The sequence below is a fragment of the Solanum tuberosum genome, unplaced genomic scaffold, assembly GCF_000226075.1.
Source record: "Solanum tuberosum cultivar DM 1-3 516 R44 unplaced genomic scaffold, SolTub_3.0 scf00005, whole genome shotgun sequence".
Classification (NCBI taxonomy): Eukaryota; Viridiplantae; Streptophyta; class Magnoliopsida; order Solanales; family Solanaceae; genus Solanum; species Solanum tuberosum.
Window position 1 is genome coordinate 2366925 of NW_006238931.1, and position 11307 is coordinate 2378231.

General features: G+C 36.3%; 1 protein-coding gene across 3 annotated transcripts; it reads left to right on the plus strand.

Moving 5' to 3' along the window:
- Positions 1-647: 647 nt before the first annotated feature.
- Positions 648-5798, plus strand: LOC102600192 (dual specificity tyrosine-phosphorylation-regulated kinase 4). 3 transcript variants are annotated; one of them, XR_001473376.1, is made up of 8 exons: positions 648-1061; positions 1249-1997; positions 2244-2523; positions 4289-4396; positions 4474-4752; positions 4844-4987; positions 5216-5497; positions 5607-5798. XR_001473376.1 is itself a non-coding variant. In XM_015308402.1 (7 exons), the coding sequence occupies exons 1-7, from the start codon at positions 809-811 to the stop codon at positions 5390-5392; spliced, it is 1965 nt and encodes a 654-aa protein (XP_015163888.1). In that variant the 5' UTR covers positions 649-808; the 3' UTR covers positions 5393-5798. The 3 variants fall into 3 exon arrangements, 1 of the variants encoding a protein (XP_015163888.1); XR_001473373.1 differs by having other exon boundaries at positions 649-1061; positions 1274-1997; XM_015308402.1 differs by having other exon boundaries at positions 649-1061; positions 1274-1997; positions 5216-5798.
- The last annotated feature ends 5509 nt before the right edge of the window (positions 5799-11307 follow it).

The following is an 11307-nucleotide window of genomic DNA, read 5'->3' on the forward strand; positions in this document are numbered from 1 at the left end:
TTGGCTCTGTAATATGGAAGAAAGAGTTTTTTGTTGTGGGGGGGTGGGGGGGGGGGAGGGAGGGGGGGGGGGGGGGGGGGGACTTAGCCGTTGACCAACGGTCCCCAACATCTAGTTTTATTTAAAAAGAAAAAATTTTAAAAAATCCCAGGACTAATCGGTTTAAGCGGGTTGGAGTTGGACCAAACCGTACAGGGACAGTCAGACGGTCTGCGGTCCCGTGTCATTCGGTCCCGAATATCCCTTATCCTCCCCATTGCATGGGTACCCTGGGACTAGGTTACCCGTAGGACCGGACCGTCCCACCCTTAGTATTTCTTAAGAAGAAATTTTACTTTTGTGAAAAGTTCGCCTATTCCTTTTCACTGATTTCAAAAGGATGGGAAGGGGAGCAGACCATGTAAACCTTTTTCATCACTAAAAAATAAGTGTTAGTTTCTCTTCTCCAATTCGAAAGACTATTCTTCTGAGTAGAAAATTTAAACCACAAATGGAAAGAAAGAAAGAAAAAAGACAAGAGGGAGAAATGTTTTTTTCACTGTGTGGACCCCAGTTGTTTGTAACAGCTACCTTATAATTGTCAAAGTTGGTAAGATATCTTTGTTTTCCTTATGGTGCCGTTAGCTTGAGTTTTACAGCAGACAAAGAAAAAAGAAAAAAGCAGAAAGTCATAACTCTCTTTGTATAACATAATAATAATAATAATAACATGCAAAATCCAACTCAGAATTGCCACTTTTGACCCTCTTTCACTCCATTCTCATGAACCCACCTCTTTTCCACTAGTAGACTTTTTTCTTCTTCTACTATGGCTTCTGTTTCTGACATTAAACAAGTACTTGAATTCTTAAAGAATAATGGCTTCTCAGAATCTGAATCAGCTCTTATGGAAGATATTATGGAGAAATCTGAATTGGCTTCTTTGGATTATGAAACATTCTTATTCCCTGTCATTCCTCCACTTCCTCCTCTTAACCTCATTTCTAATAAGAACTCTGCTTCTTCTTCTGACGAAGAATTTGTTAGCTTGCCTTCTTCTGCTACCGATTTCTGCTCCTCTGGTAACTCTTTACCCAATTTAGAGTTTATTACTACAATTGATGTATTTATTCCTTATTTTCTACTAGTTATTGCTCTTGCCTAAGGATTTTAAGATTTTGCTGCTACTCAATTCAACAACTGATCATATTGTGTTATGCTTCCCTTTTGTTTTTGTTTGTTGTGCATATTTTTTTTCTTTTTTTTTAGGTTTATTGTGTTGTCTCTGGTGCAGAATTTACAAATCCATATGGAATTCATACTACGGCTGCTCCCACTTCTCAATCATCATCTGATAGATTATCTCAATTTGGTACTGCAAGAGATTATCATGATTTTGATATGCAAAATGACCTCTTCTGGTATCGGGAGAAAGATGAAGATTTTCCCATGCCACCTTACTTTGGGAACTCAGATGGTGTGGGGGATCCTAGTGAGGACAAGTTTGTTATGTCCGAGAGACACAGTGCCGCCAATTGGGAGTGTAAATCACCTATAGATGAAGGGTTGAAAGATTATTATCATTTGGATAAACAAAAGCATCTTGAAGGGAAAGGTCAATTTAGCTGTTCATCCCCACTTTGTGCTTGCTGCAAGGGGCCAAAAGGGATTTATGGTGAAGATATCGATATCAACTTAACGGGGACTAACTATTTTCAGTATGAACCAACTGGAGAGACGAAAACTAACTATTTCATTGAAACAAGTTGCAATACTGACTGGGTTGGAGATATCAAAGGTACCCGTGACTTTCAACCTAAGGCTATTGAGAAAGATTACCACTCATATGTGCATAGAGACTATGAACCAAAAGATGATAGACTGGAAGCTTTGGAAGGCAATGAACCCGATGAGGCAGCAGATGATGAGGGAGGTGCTACTTCAGATGAGCTTTTGATGTTTGAAGGAGAAAATGAGTTTGAAGTATTTAATCTGAGAATTATACACAGGAAAAACAGGTTTGTTTTCATATCAATACCTCCAAAGCTCAAGTCCAATATCAATGAGTGAGTGAAAACAAAATATGTGTATTTATATGGATTGAGCAATGTTTGATTATTCGACTTGCATATCAAATCAACATCTCATTCCATCATTTCCGCTGGGCACTAAAGTTGTTCTAATATTTAATGGAAATATTGAGCTTGTTTCTTGCCTGTTCATTTGTAGAAAACAGATGTACTCATTTGTTATTCCATCCACAGGACTGGGTTTGAGGAGAGCAAGGACCTGCCTATTGTTCTAAATAGTATTATCGCTGGTAGATACTATGTAACAGAATACCTTGGTTCAGCTGCATTCAGCAAAGTCATTCAGGCTCATGATATGCACACTGGAGTAGACGTTTGCTTGAAGATAATAAAGAATGACAAGGACTTCTTTGATCAGAGTCTGGATGAGATTAAGCTTCTCAAGTTTGTGAACAAGAATGATCCTTGTGACGAGCACCATATACTGCGCTTATATGATTACTTCTACCATCAGGTATGCTTGAAAAAACGCATGTTCTTCCGAGTCCTTTGATTTGAATCAATGCTTATAAAGAACTAAAAGTTAATCATCCAACCTCTAAATGAACAAGACAAGAAGCATTCAGAAGTTGCCATTTTTCTGTTTTTGATATAAGGGAGATGTGCATAGAAAGGACAACTATAAAGTTATCGACCAATCTAAACATCCAGTAGAGATTTTGGTGGAAGATTTACGAGCATAGTTGTCCCGAGAGAGCTCTTGCCATCATGGAATTTATGTTGTTAGTACTAATAGCCATCTCAAAATTTCAACTCAAACTCACTGGCTACGAAATGATAGTTAATGATTGTCCTTATTCTTTTAAAGTAAGTATAATGTCTATTTGGTGTTTAGCTTGGACCTCCTCGGGTACTTGCTGGTATGTAAAGCATCCTCTGGAACTCAATCCATGTAATCTTTTCATGCTATACTCTTAAGGTCGTAAGTGTTAATTACTGGAGATTGAAAGTTTAATGTGATTAAAGATATTATCAATCTGTGTGTGTGTGTGTGTGTGTGTGTGTGTGTGTTATAAGGCTAAAACTGCAAACACTGGTAGAATATAAACACTGAACTTTTGATTTAATCAAGATTGGATATATGATGGCTGAATTTGCAAGATATAAACTTAGCAAGGGCATTGGTCCCGTTCCCACAATACATGGGAGAAGACTTGAAGATCAAACATTGTACTTGGTTGAGCCCTGACCCTGGTACGGGGTACCACTATGGTTCAATCAAGAATAATATAACTACAAACGCAATAAGTTCCAACTTTTAGTGGGACTTAGAAATTATTTGATATTTTTTAATTGAAATGATAAGTTCCTGCGTTAACTAGAAAACAGTTACATTAGTTACACCACAACTGGTCTGTTCTTCTACACTTCTCCAGAGATTATGTCTCACTTTATTACCTTCATTCATCAATTAACTATGCCTCAACCCCAAGTCAGTTACATGAATATTGAATCCTCTATATTCTTCCCACTCTTTTTAGGTCGTGTTCATTCTGATACTAACTGATTTGACTTTTATGATGAACTAGGTGTTCTCTTATATCATACTTATCCTTAACTAGTTTGATCCGAACTAGTTAAGTCTGTATCGTGCTTATGAATCCTCTGCTTCCACTAATAAATGTACATTGGTCCAAAGATCTTAGGTCTTTTAGAATCAACTTCCCTTCACGTGATTTTAGGCTGATCTCGTTTATTTTATCATCTTCAATCATCATATTTTCACACCTTCGTCCATTGCAACATCTGAAGGTCTACGTGGTCATGGGCTATGGCCAGACCACTTCACACAACCTTCTTTCTTTTTATCCCTTAAGTGTGTTATTAAACTCTCCATTAGAAATCATTTCTAGGCTTGTTCAATTATTCATGACTGCATATCCATCTCTAACATTCACATTTTCTACTGCAGTCATCTTTTGTGGGTATGTTGGGACTTAGAATTGTAACGTCTCAGTCATATAGCATTGTTCTTTTATTTATAACCTTAGGACAAAAATGTTGAAACGCCATAGATAGTTTGCAATACCAGTTTCTTGAATCACATCTAGCTTATACATCATTCGTATCTTATCAATTATTACTTAATCTCTTGTAGTGTTTTTGGTTTTGAAACTTCTGTCGTTGCTCAAGTCTGGCAGTTAAAAGATATTGATTGGAATCTGATGCTCCATATCTATTAACTGTACTCTTTTTTCTTTTTTTTTTATAACATGCAGGAACACCTCTTTATCGTTTGTGAACTTCTCCGTGCAAACTTATATGAATTTCAGAAATACAACCGAGAATCTGATCTAGAGCATTATTTTACAATGAGCAGGCTGCAGGTCTGTTTGTTCTAGTAAATTAAAATTGGCAGCGAAACCAAAAAATATAATTGTGTTGGTTATTTGTTCCTTAACAGACCATAACTCGACAGTGCTTGGAGGCACTAGTGTTTTTGCATAATTTGGGGATCATCCACTGTGATCTGAAGCCTGAAAATATTCTCATCAAAAGTTATCGAAGATGTGAGATAAAAGTTATTGATCTTGGAAGCAGTTGCTTTCAGTCAGACAGCTTGTCCTTATATGTACAGTCTCGTTCCTATAGAGCTCCTGAAGTCATCTTAGGCCTCCCTTATGATGCGAAAATTGATCTTTGGTCTCTTGGCTGCATCTTGGGAGAGCTGTGCTCTGGAGAGGTATGCTCCTACTTTTCCTTGAGAGGATTCATTGGCATATGTTTCGCAGGAACTATACGCAAACACTCTAAACATTTGTATTGTTTGGTAGGTGCTTTTTCCAAATGAAGCAGTTGTTATGTTGCTTGCACGTGTGATCGGAATGCTTGGTCCTGTAGACATGGACATGTTAGAAAGGGGACAAGAGACACAAAAATATTTCACAAAGGATTTTGACCTTTATCATATAAATGAGGTTTGCCTCTTAGTTCATCCTTTTAATTCTTTCAAGAATCTATTATTAACAAATTTAGCAATTGTTGTGCTGGTATTCACGTGGATGTTTAGTCTTTCCATGCTTTCATCTCTTATTCTCTTTGCTCCATTTTCTTTCTCTGAATTTAGCAACTTAATATATATATGAATAAAATATAGAATAATACAATTGTCCAACGTCTGATTTATGTTTGGAATTCTGTATTAGGATACTAGTCTACTGGAATACATCATCCCCGAGGAAATGTCATTGGAGCATCAGCTGTCAGTTTCTGATCCATTGTTCCTTGATTTTGTAAGAAAGTTGCTTGAGATAAATCCTCAAAAACGCCTTACGGCCAAAGAGGCCCTAAATCATCCTTGGCTTTCCCATTGGTATGAGTAGAATCCAAGTTTACTTGTTTTTGGTAATGTTTGTTCACTATTCATGGTATATCACCAGCTCGAAGCTGCGGTTCTCGGAGAACAAAGGTTTCCTGACGGAGCAAAGGTTCGTTCTTTGTGTTGTGGATATTGATTCAATGAGTACATATTTGTCAATTTCTCTGTTGCATATACCAATTGCTGATTTAATTTTCATTACTGATGCTTTCTTGTAGATATTATAGGGAAAAACTGTTTTGTTTTGCCTTTGGAGGATAAGCCAGTCTAGTCTCCCAATGCAGTTTTGAGTTTTGTGAGATATGAATGTACTCTTCATGTGTATTCATAAATTTTGTGTTTTTTTTTTGGGTAAATAATGAGAAGAATTCTATTGGTTATATTTGTTGATAAAAACTGCTTCTGCGTGATTGATGTCTTTAAAGGCATAATACCATGTTATATATAAGAAATGTATAGTATATTTTTATTTTTTTTATAGTTATAGCCTATAGGGTCAATTCAAACATGTTGGCTTTCATAGATTGTCAAATCATAGACGTGTAAAATTACCCCTTTTTTCAAGGGACCAAACTATTAATTCAAAATAAATGATATATTTACAACTTTATTTAATTTCAATTCGCAGCAAACTTTTTGCCATTAGCCTCTCTCCCCTCTCTTTGGAATCTCACTCGCCACTCTCCGTTCTCTCCCTCACTTCTCTCACTTTATACAAACATAATGTATAAATTTTGTTTTTGTTTGTATAAAGCGAGAGAGATTGTATATACAAATATAAATACATCTCTCTGTCCAATACACTTATAATTATACAAATACAAATATTTTTCTGCCCAGTTCTCTTTTGCATTTCTCTCTCTTGCTTTATACAAACACAAATTATACAAATACAATGTATAATTTTTGTTTGTATAAAGCAAGAGAGAGAATTGATACACAAATACAAATGTTTTAACTCGATTCAATTGTATATTAACTCAATTCAATTGTATATGAATTCAAATTTTATGCAGATATACAAACAAAATTATTGATACATATACATAGTAGTTATATATTTATATATACAATTATCTAACTAATATATACAATTCACCTCTCTCCACTATATGCCCTCTCCCGCTCGCCTCTCTCCTAATCTCGTTCGTCACTCCAGCCTAACCCAAAGAACATATACATATACAAATATAATTTTCATAGACACGGACGTTCGATTTATACAAATCGCCGTGATTTATACAAATTAGATGCTCCATAGCAAACATAATTTGGCTATGGAACAAAAATAGTAAAACTGTAGCTATAGAGCGCTAATATGATTTTTATCTTTGTTATTCCTAAAATTTGCTCTTTTTTATGCCTTCAAATAGCAGGTCATCTTTGAACTTAGAGAGCTCGTTTGGATTGATTTAAAACAAAGTAGCTTTTAAGTCAAAAAAACAAAGTTAAACTTAAATGATGATTTAAATTCTATAGCTTATGTTTTATGCAAAGTATTTCTTTTACAAGACTTGTCTTTTCAAATACTTTTAAATTTATTTTTGTTCATATGTATGATAATGTCTAATATCATGTTATGGGTACACTCGGGCCAATAATGACATCATGTGTCGATCACGTCCAGGGTGATGGTGTAACAATCTGGTCCGTCATTATTCAAAGACATCTCATGCGGAGTTTCAAAATATTTTGAAATATGTCGCCCATTTTAAATTGGGATACACAAAAAAAATTCAAATTTAAAATTTGAGTCAAACTAACATCGTCCCACCATAGCGGGGTTATTTAACCTATGGAGGCAAGTTATCCATTATAGTAGACTAGAACTCGGGAAATGCGAATTCTTCTATTTGACCTCTCTTCTTTCGATGTAAAAATAGATTAGGGCTATTTTAAGAACCTTGAAATGTCGTTGTTGGAGAATAATGGATGGGAGAAATTTTAGCGTGAAGGGGGTCAACACCCATGAAATTCTGGTCTACATTTGCCAGGAATCAACCTGCGGAGCTAGAAGGTTGGGTTCAAAGCTCTTCAACAGTTGTTTGCCACCCAGGTAGGCTAAGGTTTTCTTAATCAAGTAGTTAGACCTATCTTTATTTATATAATATCTTGTAGATTTTTAGGAGATTTCATGCTTAGTCCTTTTGTCATAGAGTCTAGATGGTTGAAATTGTGGTTAGTTGCGATTTAGACAGATGGATGTTAGACTTATGGTGTCTACTGGGTGTTATCCTAGGGATGGCAATTGTGGATGATCGTATTTTGATGAGGAAATATTCGAGAAAAAATCCTTCGGATAGGTGATGGTTGTTGTTTTCCAAGTTACGTGATGTGTGCATGTTAACTGCTTTATAGTATTACTTATGCAATGCATGTGGGAAAATGATAAGGGATAAATGTGAAATAACATCATGTTGATGATCTCTTGCAACGAACTTGTTTAATTTACTTGTGGCTTCTAGTGTGGTTGTTCATTGTGATTCTGCATGTTACATGTGATTGTTGGTTGGTTCGTGTACTACGCCGGTACATGTTTACTAACGGTTAGCTCGAGTACCACACATGGTATGAGATATCATATGGTTGGTTCGGATACCACGCCAGTACACTAACAATTAATAATTGGCTCGGATACCATGCTGATACGCTAATAATTTATGTGTGGGTTTCATGAGAAAACCGAATTTACTTCTTTGTATTGTGGTTTTTACCTGTTGGCTATGAGTGTTTGAGAATGTGTTTAAATGTTGGAATGATTCTTGTATAGACCAGAATTGTATGTTAAACATTGTAGATGATGATTCAGGATCCTTGGTGGTTTGAGTTACTAGAAGTGTGTGATGAATTAGATATGACTGGTTGAGATGCATGTGATCACGTGGGACATGTTTCATGCGAGTGTTGAGTCTAGGTGAGGGCTGGGAGTCCAAGCTATCTTGTAATTGGGATTAAAATTGTATATATGTGCTTTTCTAAATTGTGATTACTTATTCATATTTTGTATAATTGGAGCATTGTTAGGGCCAAGGTATTGGCATGGGAGCTTGAGGGAGAGTATTATACCGGTTGACATATATAGTTAGTAGAGGCTTCGTATTTGGGAAATCCTTACATGATAGAAGATTTAGGTTATGCTCTTGTATGAGGGTGGAATGACCTAGGTGGTGGAGTGAGCAGTAGAAGAAGGAGGGGTGACTTGTGAATAGAGCATCTGACTTCCAAGGTAAGGCTACTTGTAGCAGGAGTGGTGACTAAGTGGATCGAGGTCTTAATTTTATTTCAACATTTAATATTTCCCTGATTATTTTATGATATTACACTACTAAAAAATTACCAAAAAGAGACAGATAAAAGCGATGCAGTCTGTCGCTTTTTTGGCCAAAAGCGACGAAAACGCGACGCAATAACTTCCGTCGCTTTTTGGCTCGACGCTTTTCCAAAAGTGACGGACTGCGTCGTAGTTCGACTTTTTTTTTTTTAATTTTTTTTAACAAAAGCAACGGACTCCGTCGCTCAATTTTTTCATTTTCATTTTTTTTAACTTGCAAAAGGAGACGCAATCCGTCGCTTTTGTGGAAATTTTATTTTTGAAAATCCCAGAAAAGCATCCGTCGTTTTTATGGAATTTATTTTTTGGAAAATCCAGAAAAGTGACGGACAGAACCACGCTGTCCGTCGCAATTCTGGGTTTTAAAAAAAATTAAAACCCAGAAAAGCGACGGACAAAACCACGTTGTCCGTCGCTTTTTTTGCAATTATTTTGACAGCATCTGCCCACCTGCTAATTCAATTCAATTCTATATTATTAAGTCCAATCAAACACACACAATTATAAACAATCTACACAAAACATAAAACAAGAAACTTAAAATAACATTCAAAAGTATTTAAATCAAAATTTAAAGACTTATAAAGTCTTTCAAAATTTGGTTCAAAATTTGTTTCAAAATTTCAAAAAATTCATAAATGTCCAAAGATCTAAACTAGGGAGTGGGTTCTACACAATCATCCTCATCATCAGTACTGTCGTCGTCGATTTCCTCAGGAGCCGAAGTAGTAGGTCAATGAGCGAGGTTCATCACTTGTTTTTTGATAACGGTCTTGCTCATGCTTTGTTGTTCAGCTACTCTTCTCCCTCCGACTCTTCCAGTGCCGATGTAAGTTGTGCTATTTGAGCCGACATAGCAGTAATCTGTACACCGTCAAGTGCCTCGACTTAACGTGACAATCAAATACCTTCTAAGCCTGACTAGAGTCGTCTTACATCATTTCGAGATCCTAGACCATAGCATCTACCCTTGTGTGTCCCCCTACCACTTTTTCTTTCCAAATCTGGGTGGACAGTTCAGGTGTCAATTGGACCGAACTATCTAGATTCTCAATGACGTACTGATGAAAGTCATTCTGCATATTAAATATAAAAATTGACATCAATATATATACATATCATAAATATATTCACTATTAATATATATTATTCATATTAAATAACTTACAAAAGTTCGTTCGGCTCTTTCCTCTACCCAAAGTTCCGGATTCGAGTCATTTTCTTTCTTCCTGACATGAGTTTTCTTGAAAACCTCCTGTTCAATGGGAGTGCGTCCCAATTCTTTTCCCTATAAATAAAAATGGAAATTTATAACGATATATATGAATCAACTAATTATTTATTTAAAAGTTTGAATTAGAACTTACCATCTCTCTTGCAATTGTTCCAACAGACTTTGCACCTCCGGTGTGCAACGAGCCACCCTTAAGACTTCCTCTAGCCTTTTGGCTTGGCCTGATATTGCCTTAAACTTGTATGTGTTCCAATACAGACCTAGTTCATCAAAAACATGAGGCAACATCCAATTTGGACGTTCAGCACTATCCCAAACTTTCTTTAGCCAGGCAGACAGTCTGGCGGATGCCTTCCGCTCAAATGTTGTCGTAATGACAGGATTGTGCCTCGGCTCCCAAGTACACATTGTCTAAATAAAAAAATTGAATAACGTTAATTAGATCGATAGTAAAAAAAAGTAAAGTATACTAAACTTAACTAAAAAATATATACCTTAAAGTTATTAAACATCGCCTGGCGTATACTGTTTGGGATCTCGCTCCAAGAGTGATAAGCATGTGTATAGAGTCTTCTAACACAGTCTTTTAAAGCCCGGGCAACATCCTTTGCCGGATGCCACTTGCAAAACACATAATAAATATGTTAGTTCATAAATAATATATTAAAGTATAAGAAATAAATAAAATAAACTAACAAATAGGTAACAAAACAAACTTACGATGATCCATCCGGCTCAATCATGACTCTACCAAGTTTGTCCTTCTGGCCAGGAACTAGAGGAGGCATCTCATCATCTAGAGTAGCACTAGGTGTAGCTGTAGTTGAGGGTGATACATCATGATGCACATAATGTTGAGTCAATGGAGGTGTACCGACCATAGCATCTGACTGGTCGCTACTAGAATCTCTAATTCTCATGGCAGATAACTGAAGAGATGTACCTGTGGGAGATGGAGTACCTGCCGATAAGGGTCGTGTTCGACGAATAGCCTGTAAAGGTAGGTCCTCGTAACGTAGTGAAGGCAATGCCTATGAAGTAGAGGAAGCACCGACTGGTCGACGGTAATTATGATAATATTGCCGAAGATCTGCCGTACCAAATAGAACAACAAGTATATGAGTATCATGGCTGATGCGCTCTGGCGCAGAAAAAATAGATCCTGCAATATCCTCAGGATCTATGGGTCTCCTAGACTTCTTCTTTTTATCCTGTTTAGTCTGGCTAACTCCAAGATGCTCACGATGTCTATCACCGTCACCGCCTGATGACATCTGTATGCAAATTTACATATATAATATATATAAAAATCATAAATTCAATAAAATTAGCAAAATACATTAACTTACATATA